Source organism: Rhinoraja longicauda, chromosome 9 (genome assembly GCF_053455715.1).
Source record: "Rhinoraja longicauda isolate Sanriku21f chromosome 9, sRhiLon1.1, whole genome shotgun sequence".
Classification (NCBI taxonomy): Eukaryota; Metazoa; Chordata; class Chondrichthyes; order Rajiformes; family Arhynchobatidae; genus Rhinoraja; species Rhinoraja longicauda.
Window position 1 is genome coordinate 29,331,852 of NC_135961.1, and position 14,769 is coordinate 29,346,620.

General features: G+C 40.9%; 1 protein-coding gene across 2 annotated transcripts in view; it reads left to right on the top strand.

The window, feature by feature from the left end:
- LOC144596562 (tetratricopeptide repeat protein 7A-like) overlaps positions 1 to 14,769 on the top strand; it is a 176,848-nt gene that overhangs the window by 24,626 nt on the left and 137,453 nt on the right. For both annotated transcript variants that reach the window (XM_078405014.1, XM_078405015.1), the window contains exons 5-8: positions 570 to 688; positions 3,141 to 3,219; positions 5,034 to 5,200; positions 7,432 to 7,495. In XM_078405014.1, the coding sequence (XP_078261140.1) occupies positions 570 to 688; positions 3,141 to 3,219; positions 5,034 to 5,200; positions 7,432 to 7,495 (429 nt within the window). The remainder of the gene's footprint in view (positions 1 to 569; positions 689 to 3,140; positions 3,220 to 5,033; positions 5,201 to 7,431; positions 7,496 to 14,769) is intronic.

Sequence of the window (14,769 nt, forward strand, 5' to 3'; positions counted from 1 at the left end):
GTGCAAAATTTGTTGTAATCTGAGGTAGTGGAAAAATAACTGGTGCAATAATACTCATTGAGGTATGAAGTGAAAAAGCACCTTATTTGCATCTTTCGTGTTTGTTACATGTGAGATCTATTAATGTTCAATAGAAAGTGATGCGAAATTCACAGAAAAATATAACTAGCTACAATCAGTGTTTTTGTCTGCCTTAGAAGTGATTTTGAATTCGTCATTCGAGATATTGTCTGTTACCTCACTTGGAGGTTGATCAAGAAAATGAACTTTTTATTCTCTCTCTACATCATTTTTCCATCCTCCATCTTAATTGTAATCATGACATATTTCTTAACCATGTAGCCTTCTGTGAGAACCAAACATAGTCACTGGTGAATCAGAGTGCTAGGCTTGGACTTTGTATTGGCATGTTAGCAGCATAAACCAAGTTCACCCCCCACCAAATAGTGCTCAGACCAAATTCCATTGTATACCTGAAGATGAAACTGCAGAAGCATTCTCTTGGAAATTATAACTAGGTATTACAATTCACTTAATGTTAAATACCTATTTTGTTTTACTTGTTGAAGGCCATGGTCAACACCCAGTCGAGACCCATCAAGGGGATTGCTCCAGTTTTGGAGATGGAGCTTACTTACTTTCTTGAAGCTGCATTGCAAAGTGCTTATGTGGCCTATTTCAAAAAGAGGTAAGCATCCCAGAAAATGTATCTGTGGTCTTCCATCTACTTGTAACAAGTGGCTCCCTTATTCTCTTGTGGTGTAATCTAAACAAAGCATTTGTTTGAGTGAATTAATCATTTGTAGTTTCCTTATTTAGTGGATACTGGTAACATAGGTGGTGAGAGCAAGTATTGATGGGGTGGTTCTAGGATGCCAGAACTAACTGTTGAGCCTCCCCGATGTGTCAATGAAACACCAGTGAAGGGAGGTGCCCATTTGATAACCCCAATGATATACTGGCATCTACACGATTAGTTTTTATGTGCTTGTTAAAAGTACATAGCTTATTATTGAATATAGAGTTAGTTATTGTCCTACAGCATAAGTATGTTTAAGCAGTTTAGATACTACTTTGGCTTTAGGCTTGGTTTTCTTAGTTGAGCTTTTATCCTGGTGTTATAGCACGTACTTTGTGTTTTAATAGTAATCCCTGGGAGGTCATTTGAACAATTTTTTTGTTAACAAATGTACTTGGCCAAATGTACAATGTCCTTGGAGCAAGGACAAGTGAAAAAAATTCTGATATATGAAAACACAAGTCATTGACCCATAATTTGCTATCAAAACATCAATGTGGCTCATGGCAATTGTGCCACAGCAATTTAATTTGAGGGCAGATGCAAGGTTAAACATGGAAAATGATATGCTGAGAGCTAGGCACTGCCTATCCAGTACTGAAAATTAACAATTACACATGGAGGGTATCATTCCTTCATGATTTAATTGTGGTTGATTTTTTTAAATATTCCATTTTTTTCTGTCAATCCCATCTTTCTTCACCTTTCACTGCTCAATTTAACATTAGATTCTCTGATTTATTTTCATGCTCAAATTGTTAATTTTTCACTGCTTCAATTTAATTGTTTACAATGAAGCACATTGTTTTATACCTGACCCGATACCTCCTCCATCACATCCATCCAAGGACTCCAGCAGATCATCCAGCTGAGACAGAGGTTCATGTGGCACTCAGTCCGCCAAGGCCTGCTGGATCTCCCAATTGCTAACCATTTTAATTCCCTTTCTAATTCCTAATCTGACCTTTTTGTCCTGGGACTCCTCCACTGCCAGAGTGAGGACGCACGCAAATTGGAGAAACAATACTTTATACTCCACTTGGATAGCTTATAACAACGGTATGAATAATGAATGCTCCAATATTCTCCAATTGTAGGTAACTAACCTATAAACAAACTCTCCCCCCCCCTCCCCTCCCACCTTCTTCCTCGTGCCTTGCCTGGACTCGCACCCATTTCTTCCCTTCTCCCTCCCATTCCACCAATATTCCTTCCTCTGGCTTTAGAAATTGGACCTCTTCTATCCTTATCTCACACATTTCTGTCTTCTCATCTCTGGCTGTAGGAGCCATTTGTGTTTACTAGCTGTCTTAGTATATTATATTATTTTGTATCTTGCTGTATTATTTTTGGACACTTGGGGGTTGTCGTGAGATGAATACATATATGGGCATATATGGACTGGGAGGAGCCAGAATTAGGAGTATAATTGGGAATGCAGAGATGTGATGCGTCAGTCGCGGAGACGCTGTGGCGGGATACAATCCTTACCAGACATGTGACGGGAGAAATACTAATCTGTTTGTATCACTACTTCAATAAGCGACTAATTAAACTGAAACGTTGTGAAGATCTCTCTGTTGTTGTTTGCGTCAAGAAAACGATCACTCCACTCCTCCGTGAAGGTGGCAAGTGGAGGACCAGTGGGAAGGACTGAAGTTGCCACTACACTGGCATTTATCCAAACATCTGCCAATCACCCCCCCGACCTGTAATCACTCACCAAACTTTGTCCTGCTTTCTTCCCCATCGCCACCACAACCAGTTTGAAGAAGGGTCTCAACTCGAAACATCACCTATTCGTGTTCTCCAGAGATGCTGCCTGGCCTGCTGAGTTACTCCAGTATTTTGTGTCATTTTTGCCTTGTTTTTACTGTTAGCTAAATTTCTGATATACAGTTTCTGTCATTGCAAAGTTATAATTTGTAATAGCTTGACATATAACCTCTCATAAGGACAAGTCTGATCAGTCTGGAGAGCTACAGCAGGAAATTATGGCCAAGTACGATTTCTTTTTATGATCCTTTCAGTGGTGGATTCAAAGATGCCTTCAACAAGACCTCAGTACAATGGCACATTCTGTCACGTCTTTTCAGCAAGGAGCATGTTTGTGACTTTTAAACACTACACAGTATTATTTGGGATTATTTTTATTTATGAATAAATTTGGACTTTAGTTTAATCATGTTAATCAAATTTAAGTATTCTCAGTGTCCAAATATGTCATATTCAGACCAAATGAGTTACCTCCGTACTGTACACTATGTTGTAACAGTTCAAGTAGGCAAACATTGCATTAAATCATGTTGGTGACTTGTTTTTTGATTTATTTTTCTCTCAGGAACATGGTCAAAGGAGTTAAACGAATTCGGGAAATGTTAAGAGCAATGGAGACAAGAGCCACGCGGAATTTCAGAATGGTATGTTTGGACGACTACTTTGTCACTTTTGAGGGGTATTGATATTGAGTAGGTATTGAAATATAAAAAGCAAAAACCAAGTTTACAATTGCACCAACACTTCACAGCAACAAGAGTCAATGCAAATCATCTCCAGCTCTTTGTGTTTAAGAGGCTTTTAGAGAGACAAATGGAAGTGCAGTGAATAGAGGGATATGGATTCTCTACAGGCAGATGAGATCGATTTAACTTGGCATCACACTCCGCACAAACATTGTGGGGTGAAGGCCCATTCCTGTGCTCTCCTGTTCTATGTTGAATGTTTTAGTTTAGTTTAGTTTAGAGATACAGCATGGAAACAGGCCCTTTGGCCTATCGAGTCAGCACCGACCAGTGATCCCCGCACATTACGCACACTAGGGATAATTTACACATACACCAAGCCAATTAACCTACATACCTGTACATGTTTGGAGTGTAGGGGGGAAACCGAAGATCTCGGAGAAAATCCATGTGGTCACGGGGGGAACGTACAAACTGTGTACAGACAGCATCCGTAGTCAGGATTCAACCCGGGTCTCCCGTGCTACAAGTCTGTAAGGCAGCAACTCTACCGCTGCGCCATCGTACCGCCCTTTTTACAGAATCTAGTTCTGGTGTCGTCAGTATGCGCCATGCAAGCTGTGGCTCAATGTCACAATGCCTATTGTCTGGCAAGGGCCGTGATAGGAATAATTTTTCAATAACATTTGGAGAAGCTCATATTCGTTGCACATTGGTCAAGCAGTATCAGTTGCCAAGAACTGATGAGTATCTGGGCAGCACATGTGAATGCATTCATTAATTTCTGTGACACCTCACACACTTTATATTCACTTGGAAAACTAATAGATTGCGCTTACTTAGAGGGTGACTTACAGGGAACTCAGAGAGGTCATTAGTTGTTTAAATGATGAGATGTTAGTGCTTCAGGTATGAGTTTATGAAGCTGCGTTTTGATTGGATTCTAGTGAAATATCAGACAAGTAGGACTAAGTATACAGGTAAGAGGCATTAAAATTGTTTGTTGAGTTCAACATATCCTCGGTTTCCCGTACTCCATTGAATATGTCCAGGGAGTATTTGTTAATGTGTTTCGCTATGATACTGCAATAAATTAGAACTTGCATTTTGTTTTTACTGGTTCTCTTTTTAAGGAAATGGCCAAGAATAAGAATCAAAATTAAGTGTCAAAGTAAAATTCTTTAGATTAGGTTTTGAAACCTCCCGCTGCTGCTCCAACACCGAAATAGACTGAAATACTCTGGCCATTTATAAACTCGCTGGCAACTTCATAATATTCTGATCATTGCATAAATTCAGTGGGATTCCTACCAGGCACAGAATTTCATAGCATTCATTCGGTACTGCAAAATGAGTCTCAATGTCATTTGACCTTGCAATGCTATTTTACCCAGCAGGTTGCATCTTCCATCAATTGTGCTTCAGGAATACTATCCATGCTATTTACGCTTCTGAATTAACTTCTATGCAATTGTCCTTGACAAGCAAAATAGATGAGTATAGGGTTATAGGTCTCATTTTTATAGGTCTTCTATATGAAGGTAGCATTGGTTGAGGATCATACTCTGATAGTCTCAGGAGCAGAGAAAACAAAGAATATTTGATTATCTGTATCATTGCTTCAATGTAATTTCTTTAGTCGTGTTCTTAAATAGATGTTCATTTATCCATTCTCTTGAGCGATTGTAAATGGTGCATTCACTTTATAATGAGTGTCAGTTGTAGAGTGCTGTGCATATTTTTTTTAACAGATTTATTATCTTCTCTCTTAGACAATAGCCAAGCAACTGGCTGAGGTACTTCTTCACAGTCTGTGCGAAGACAGTTACTGGAATCCATTTTCAGACCCACCCCCTGATCTCAATACTGAGGAAAGTGGATCTACTTTAAGTGTGAGCTACACACTAACTACTGGTCCTCAACTCCACCAAGGAGACAAGTATGTAATGCAGATTTTTACTTATTTGTAATAAGCAATACTTACAGACAAAATGCTTGATGTTGAATTTTTTAAATCATTAGCAATAGGTTAAGTCAAACTGAAGTCTTTTTCCCTTGCGTCATCTCTTAAACTATCCCCCACATTTTAGTTTAGTTTATTCGTTTAATTTATTATTGTCACGTGTACTGAGGAAAAGTTAAAAGCATTTTTTAATATGTACTATCCAGTCAGAGAAAAGACTATATATGATTACAATCAAGCTATCTACAGTGTACAGATACAGGATAAAGGGAATAACATTTAGTGCAAGATAAAGTCCAGTAAAGTTCGAACTAGGTGGTAGGTCAAGACTGCAACACTATCACAAAATCAAACTCTAGTTTCTGTTATACACAAAGTAAATAGCAATGAGTTGATCAACTCACTTTTGCCAGTAAGTTACATAGAATTAATTAGTTTTGCTGTTTCCATAATTTGTTTTGCGATCTTGCTGTCATTTAGTAGACTTTCTGCTGGAATTCCGATGCAATAAATGATATGGCATTGCTCACTATAATGGAGAGTGTGTTGTTGGGCAAGGAATAACAGCACTTGCATTGTGATTAAGAAGCAACAGACTCAAATGCTGTTCTATGTTGACCTGACTGATTTCAATCAGAATAGAACTAATTCCAGCAATCCACCAACCCAGTCTGTGACTACTATTCATAGTGAGTACTAGAGGTTGATCAATGACAACAGTAATGTTGATTGTAATTGGAACCAAATGTCTAAGGTAGATGGAAATTGCTGAAGCTTTCTGTCAAAGCAATTATTATTCACTTGTGGTTTGTACAGAAATGCACAGTAAAGGAACAAATGTGACAAAAATAGAGCAGCCGACCCAAAACTGAACTGTTTTTAAAAATGTAAAGATTTTGCATCTTAAAAATCGATGCATAAAATATTAATATATGAATTGATTGTTCTCCAAACTTTGAGAGTCTTTCAGCTATCCTTCCACCAAACCTACCCAAAAAGTGGTTGATTTATTTCCGAAGCCTCATTCTATCTGACCAACATGTTTCAGCAAGTGAAATTTGCAGAGAAGGTTGTATTTACTCTTTTAATATAGGCCATTTACTATAGTAAGACATTTTGAGAGTAAATCCTATTCTTGGTTGCAGTTGTATTATGGTTAGTTTGTAGAATATTTTAAAATCCTCTTCTTATTTGACACCAAAGGACAACTCAAGTGTGTTTAATTGTCATTTGTACAGACAACAGAAAAATGAAATTCCTACTTGAAGCAGCAAAATTGATTTGAAAACACAAACATATTTGTGAATATATAATACACAAATATTCAAAAAAAGCAAAAACCTCAATACTACTGCAAAAATGTCCCAAAGTCCTTGGTGCAACCAAAAGCAGTTCATTGTTCAAAGTTGTAGTATTGGGTAGTGTTCAAGAGCCTGATGGTTGTTGGGAAAAACTATTCCTGAACTTGGTGGTCAAACTCCTATACCACATTTCCACATTCCCATTGGCAGGAGTGAAATGAGAGTATGGTCAGGGTGGTGTGGGGCTTTGATGTTTCTGGCTGCCTTTTTGAGGCAGCACTTCCTTTAGATCCCTTCGATGGTGAGGAGATCCGCACGTGAGATGGACGGGCAGTGTCTACCACTCTCTGTCATCACCTTTGTTTCTAGGCGTTCAAGTTGCCAAACCAGGCTGCGATGCAGTCAATATACTCTCTATCGTACACCTTTAGAAGTTCAAAAGATATTTGCTGACATGCAATTGTCTGCAGCTTTCAGAATTACTATTGGATACTGGATACTGAAAAAAAAGTAGCCATTCCATTTGTGCAACCTCGGATCAAGGGCGTTGAGACACTACAGGGTACAGTCACCTCACATTCTTTGTAAGTGAGATCAGCTGCTCACTGCGGAGCAGCAATGAGAACTGGAGTTATACTCTGTACAGAGCTGTTCTGCAGCCCATGGTTCATTTATGTACTCAACAAGATACAGGGCTTGTATCTTGTAATCATCACCAATTGTGTGGCAAACAAATAGGAGACCCGCTTCGCAGAATGCTCATTGAACAGTACAGAATAATGTTTATATATCTGCTCACTGATGAATAATACATAATATCTTTAGACACTAGCTCTGCTTTAACAATAAAAGGAAGAAATCATGCAGAATGAACTTGACCTAATTCAGTTCCACTCTTCTTCGCAGCCTGTTCTGCCCACGGGATATTGTTGAAGAAGCTCTCCTACTCCTCCTAATCAGTGAGTCGATGGTAAGCTATGCCATAATGAGATCATAAATTCCAATCTTTTCTCTCGAATTACAAATTTTCATGCATTTTGCAGCCCAGCGTTATGAACATTGACTTCTCCAACTTTAGATAGTTCCTCTGTCCCTCTCTTCCCCTCTCCCTTCCCAGTTCTCCCTCTATCTTCCTGTCTCCGCCTATATCCTGATGAGGAGGAATTTCTTTAGTTAGAGGATGGAGAATCTGTGGAATTCATTGCCACAGAAGGCTGTGGAGGCCGTCAATTGATATTTTTAAGGCAGAGATAGATAGATTCTTCATTAGTACAGGTGTCAGGGGTTATGGGAGAAGGCAGGAGAATGGAGTTGAGAGGGAAAGATAGATCAGCCTCGATTGAATGCCATGATAGACGACGGGCCGAATGGCCTAATTCTGCTCCTATCACTTATGACCTTATGACCCTTGCTAAAATGGTTGTTATGTGGTGATTGGGGCAACGGAAAAGATTTCATCTTTACTTTTGATGCCTGCTGTGATTGCAGCCTGTCCACCTTTGCATCCTTTTAACTTCTCCACTTATTGTTGCCAGCCTTGTTTACTATCTGCACCCTTCTATGTCCTTACCTGGATCCAGCTATCATTTGCCGGCTCTGGTCCCGCCATTTCCCTCACCTTTTCCTACCAACTATTTCCATTCTACTCCATCAGTCTGAAGGAGGTCCTGACCCAAAACGTCGTCTGTCCATTTATTTCCACAGATTCTACCTGACCCGCTGAATTCTTCCTGCATTTTGCTTTTTGCTGCCAGGCAATATGCTTAGTGCAAATAGACACTTGTGACATACTGGAGGATGCAGTGCAGAATTATATCCCAGAAACTGATTTCCGACTGCAGACTGTTGTATAAAAGGTTCTCCGCTAAACATTGAGTTGGTATTCTCTGTTGATGTTTTGTTGCCGAGGGCATTGACTTCAGCTGTGGTTGGAAGAAATGTGCAAAAAAATGGAAATAGCAGTACATGGCACAACTATGTATTGATATTACAATTTAAAATATGAAAAATCTGGACATTTGTTGAAATAACATTAGACTTTAGAAATATAGCGTGAAAACAGGCCCTTCGGCCCACCAGGTCCACACCAACCAGCAATCACGCCTGACACTAGCACCAAGCTACACACGAGGGACAATTTACAATTATAGAAGCCAATTAAACCTACAAAGCTGTCTGTTTTTTTGCGTGGGGGAGCACCCAGAAGAAACCTACGCAGTTACAGGGAGAATATACAAATTCACAAGCAAATGCCAAGGCATATACCACTATATATTACGTTGCCCAGAATTTGAATCATTGCATAAAAGGCAATGACTTAATGTGAAAATGGATTGGACTATGGGGCTATTGAACTGGATCTCATTTGTTATGAGATAAATTGAAGATAATTCTCTGCCACTATCTTTGGCAGATGCCAGATGAATAACATTAAATCTGAGATAACTTTGTTTTTATTGAGCAAAGTTTGTTTCATTCCTTAGTGCCTATCTATGTCACTGGGCTAGGGGTGACTTGTACAAAAGGGACGGGTTGCATCTTAACAGCAGGGGGACAAACATTCTGGCAGGCAGGTTTGCTAGTGTGACACCTGTGGCTTTAAACTAAGTAGTGGGGGGGAGGGGTTAACAAATTGTGAATATGAAGATGAGGTAAAAGGGAATACAGGAGATATTGCAAAAGACTCTCGGAAGAATGGGAACAGAAGTTCTAGAGGGGAACAGAAATTAAGGGCAGGGCCAATTGTGAACGATGTGAGAGGGGAGGTAAATACAGAAGTTAAAGTGTTGAACTTAAATGCGCGTAGTATAAAAAATAAAGTGGATGAGCTTGAGGCTCAGTTAGTCATGGGCAAGTATGATGTTGTAGGGATCACTGAGACATGGCTACAAGAGGACCAGGGCTGGGAACTGAATATTCAGGGGTACACAACATATAGAAAAGACAGACAGGTGGGCAGAGGGGGTGGGGTTGCTCTGATGGTAAGGAATGATATTAATTCCCTTGCAAGGGGTGACATAGAATCAGGAGATGTTGAATCAGTATGGATGGAAATGAGAAATTGAGTTATCTATAGGCCCCCAAACAGTAGCCTCGACATAGGGTGCAAGTTGAATCAGGAGATAAAATTGGCGTGTCAAAAATGTAATGCTACGGTGGTTATGGGAGATTTCAACATGCAGGTAGACTGGGAAAATCAGGTTGGAAATGGACCCCAGGAAAGAGAGTTTGTAGAGTGCCTTCGAGATGGATTCTTAGAACAGCTTGTACTGGAGCCTACCAGGGAGAAGGCAATTCTGGATTTAGTGTTGTGTAATGATCCTGATCTGATAAGGGGACTAGAGGTAAAAGAGCCATTAGGAGGCAGTGATCACAACATGATAAGTTTTACTCTGCAAATGGAAAGGCAGAAGGGAAAATCGGAAGTGTCGGTATTACAGTATAGCAAAGGGGATTACAGAGGCATGAGGCAGGAGCTGGCCAAAATTGATTGGAAGGAGGCCCTAGCAGGGAAGACGGTAGAACAGCAATGGCAGGTATTCCTGGGAATAATGCAGAGGTTGCAGGATCAATTTATTCCAAAGAGGTGGAAAGACTCTAAGGGGAGTAAGAGACACCTGTGGCTGACGAGGGAAGTCAGGGACAGCATAAAAATTAAGGAGAGGAAGTATAACATAGCAAAGAAGAGTGGGAAGACAGAGGATTGGGACTCTTTTAAAGAGCAACAAAAGTTAACTAAAAAGGCAATACGGGGAGAAAAGATGAGGTACGAGGGTAAACTAGCCAATAATATAAAGGAGGATAGCAAAAGTTTTTTTAGGTACGTGAAGAGGAAAAAAATAGTCAAGGCAAATGTGGGTCCCTTGAAGGCAGAAGCAGGGGAATTTATTATGGGGAACAAAGAAATGGCAGACGAGTTAAACCGTTACTTTGGATCTGTCTTCATTGAGGAAGATACACACAATCTCCCAAATGTTCTAGGGGCCGGAGAACCTAGGGTGATGGAGGAACTGAAGGAAATCCACATTAGGCAGGAAATGGTTTTGGGTAAACTGATGGGACTGAAGGCTGATAAATCCCCAGGGCCTGATGGTCTGCATCCCAGAGTACTTAAGGAGGTGGCTCTAGAAATAGTGGAAGCATTGGAGATCATTTTTCAATGTTCTATAGATTCAGGATCAGTTCCTGTGGATTGGAGGATAGCAAATGTTATCCCACTTTTTAAGAAAGGAGGGAGAGAGAAAACGGGTAATTATAGACCAGTTAGTCTGACATCAGTGGTGGGGAAGATGCTGGAGTCAATTATAAAAGACGAAATTGCTGAGCATTTGGATAGCAGTAACGGGATCATTCCGAGTCAGCATGGATTTACGAAGGGGAAATCATGCTTGACAAATCTACTGGAATTTTTTGAGGATGTAACTAGGAAAATTGACAAGGGAGAGTCAGTGGATGTGGTGTACCTCGACTTTCAGAAAGCCTTCGACAAGGTCCCACATAGGAGATTAGTGGGCAAAATTAGGGCACATGGTATTGGGGGTAGGGTACTGACATGGATAGAAAATTGGTTGACAGACAGAAAGCAAAGAGTGGGGATAAATGGGTCCCTTTCGGAATGACAGGCAGTGACCAGTGGGGTACCGCAAGGTTCGGTGCTGGGACCCCAGCTATTTACGATATACATTAATGACTTAGACGAAGGGATTAAAAGTACCATTAGCAAATTTGCAGATGATACTAAGTTGGGGGGTAGTGTGAATTGTGAGGAAGATGCAATAAGGCTGCAGGGTGACTTGGACAGGTTGTGTGAGTGGGCGGATACATGGCAGATGCAGTTTAATGTAGATAAGTGTGAGGTTATTCACTTTGGAAGCAAGAATAGAAAGGCAGATTATTATCTGAATGGTGTCAAGTTAGGAGGAGGGGGAGTTCAACGAGATCTGGGTGTCCTAGTGCATCAGTCAATGAAAGGAAGCATGCAGGTACAGCAGGCAGTGAAGAAAGCCAATGGAATGTTGGCCTTCGTAACAAGAGGAGTTGAGTATAGGAGCAAAGAGGTCCTTCTACAGTTGTACCGGGCCCTGGTGAGACCGCACCTGGAGTACTGTGTGCAGTTTTGGTCTCCAAATTTGAGGAAGGATGTTCTTGCTATGGAGGGCGTGCAGCGTAGGTTCACTAGGTTAATTCCCGGAATGGCGGGACTGTCGTATGTTGAAAGGCTGGAGCGATTGGGCTTGTATACACTGGAATTTAGAAGGATGAGGGGGGATCTTATTGAAACATATAAGATAATTAGGGGATTGGACACATTAGAGGCAGATAACATGTTCCCAATGTTGGGGGAGTCCAGAACAAGGGGCCACAGTTTAAGAATAAGGGGTAGGCCATTTAGAACGGAGATGAGGAAGAACTTTTTCAGTCAGAGGGTGGTGAAGGTGTGGAATTCTCTGCCTCAGAAGGCAGTGGAGGCCAGTTCGTTGGATGCTTTCAAGAGAGAGCTGGATAGAGCTCTTAAGGATAGCGGAGTTAGGGGGTATGGGGAGAAGGCAGGAACGGGGTACTGATTGAGAGTGATCAGCCATGATCGCATTGAATGGCGGTGCTGGCTCGAAGGGCTGAATGGCCTACTCCTGCACCTATTGTCTATTGTCTATTGTTTCAAGTGCAACTTCTTTAAAAACAGTTGCTTTAGGTATTTTGATTATTTATTTATTTACCGACCAGTTAATTAATTGATTGATTAGCTTGCTGGGGATGTGGTGACTCCCATTATCTGAGGGAAAGTATAAAGTTTACACCATGTAAATAGCTACATTCATGTTGAATGGGACACATCTACTGGATACTTGTGGAAACAAAATTTTGGGGATTATTATGGAGGGATTGAAAAGAAAAAGGCAGGAGGCTATTCTATGCCCTGAATTGTAATTAGACCCCACCTGTAGTAGAAATGGACTTCAGGCATCTGTGTGAAGTTGCAAAAGATGATGCTGACTCTTGTAGGTTTTCTTTGGAAAAGGAGGTGATGCTCTGGAGATTTTAAAATTATTGAAGTGATGTGTTAGGCAAAGATAAAGAGGACATTTCCAGTGCAAAATCAGAGTCTATTAAGTTATTAATAAATTAATATAAAGTTAAGAAGTAATGCAATGTACAGTGCCAGCATGTAAATAGTTGACATGACTAGCATTGAGGGAGCTTAATATAAAAGAGGATGTAAAGAAGCAGACCAAGTGCCCTGCATTGCCTGTGTTTATTTTAAGTTATATTTATGCACTTCTATATATGAGTTGCCACCACAAAGTTAACTTGAAAGAATGGAGAAATCAATTCTGTATTTCCTTCTCAGAAGTTAAGTATTGCCCTGGCCTTAATTAGCAAATGCTTGCTGCTTCTGTCAGTGATTTTTATTTTAAATCGGATTGGTGCTAGTGTATTTTGGCTTGATTGTGGAACTGCTGATGCGTTCTAGTCAGGATTTCTCTTTCAGAAAAATCAATTACAATTGATCTGAACTGAAGAAAGGCTCTTTTCAATCATGGTGACTGTCTCTAAGTATTATCCATTTTTTTTTTTTTTTCAGGGCAATGCATTGATTAAATAAAATTGCAGCAGATGCAAAATGTCATGGGTTATTGACAAAATTACTGCAGATGAATGCAATGTTGGCACTACACAGGATGCTAATGCATTGATTATTTATATGCATACAATTTCATGATCTAATGCTGTGGAGAATGGTAGAGTCATAATTTACAGAAGAACCATTCCATCCGTTCTTTCCATGCTGCACAAAAATCGAACTGTTCAGGTCACTCCCTCTTCCTTCTCTCTGTAATCGTGTAGGTGTGGTTGTTTAAGCAGCATTTATCTCTTTAAATGTAATGAATGTCTTTTGCCTCTACCAGCCTTTCAGGCAGGAAGTTTCAGGCTTCAATTATTATCGCATTTCAATTATTCTTTGGTTGAAAATGTTTTTCTTGATCTCGCTCTTTCTCATCTCTCTGCCATTAACTTAAATCTATATCTCTCCGCAAGTTGTGGACCTCTTAGGGGGAAATACGTCCTTCCTGTTCACTCCAACTCAGTGTCGCATGATTTTGTACATGTAAACGTACATACACATTAAGAACAGGAGCAACCCACTTGCCCCTGCTGCCATTCAGTACAATCATGGCTGATCTGATCATAACCACAATTCCGCATACCTGTCTATCCCTGGTAACCTTTCACCCCATTGCTTGTCAAGATATCTATTTCTGCTTTAAAAATATTCAAAGGTTCTGGAGACACAGGAACTGCAAATGCAGGAATCGTGAGCAAAACACAAAAGTGCTAGAGGAACTCAGCGGGTCAGGCAGCATCTGGGGAGGAAAATGGACAGATAACGTTTCTGATCAGGACCCTTCTTCAGACTGAAAATCTGTTTCCACCATCCTTTCAGGGAAAGAATTCCAAAGACTTTCAACCCTCAGAAAGAAAAAAAAGCCTCCTCGCTGTCACAAATGGGTGACCCTGTATTTTTAAATAGTTACCCTAAGTTTGAAATTCCACTATAAGGAAACATCCTCACCGCATCCACCCTGTCAAGATGATGATGTTACACTTCAATTAAATATCCCTTCAGTCTCCACTGTGATAAGAAAACCAGCTCCTTAAATTCAGTCTCCTCCCCTAATTATATTCACCAAGCCCTGGCAACATCCTTCTAAATTTCCTTCATGTTGTGACCATAACCTTCCTGAAGGGTGGTGCCCCAGACTGTGCACAGTACTCTAGGTCTAACTTCATTAATGTTGCATACTTAGACCACTAAAGACAAGGGACACAGTACTGAGTAGGCTGTGAACCCCCAGGAAGCCAGGTGCGGCTGAAGTTCTCAGGAGGCCGCGTCTAATGCGGGCCCAAACTCAAGACCCAGCGGATCGTGGCTTCAGGGGGAGCTTGTTGAGCCAGTCCCCCACTCGTTGGACTCTGCAGAACGCTGGCCTGGGAGGGGGAAGCTGCCCTGCTGGCCCCTGCTCGTCTTCCGAAGATCAGAGGTCGGGAAGGTGGAGCCAGTGATGACTGACGCAATGGGTGAGCAGCAAGGCCAGTAGGAGACGAGAGGGAACAGAGGTCTAGCCTACCAATCCCTCGAGGTCGGCTGTGGGAGGCAGCCCTGGGGAACAAGGGTGAAAAGACGTGTCTTCCAAGGATGGAGATGGTTGGAGGCCCCGCAACAGCCTGGGACTTGCCTGCAAC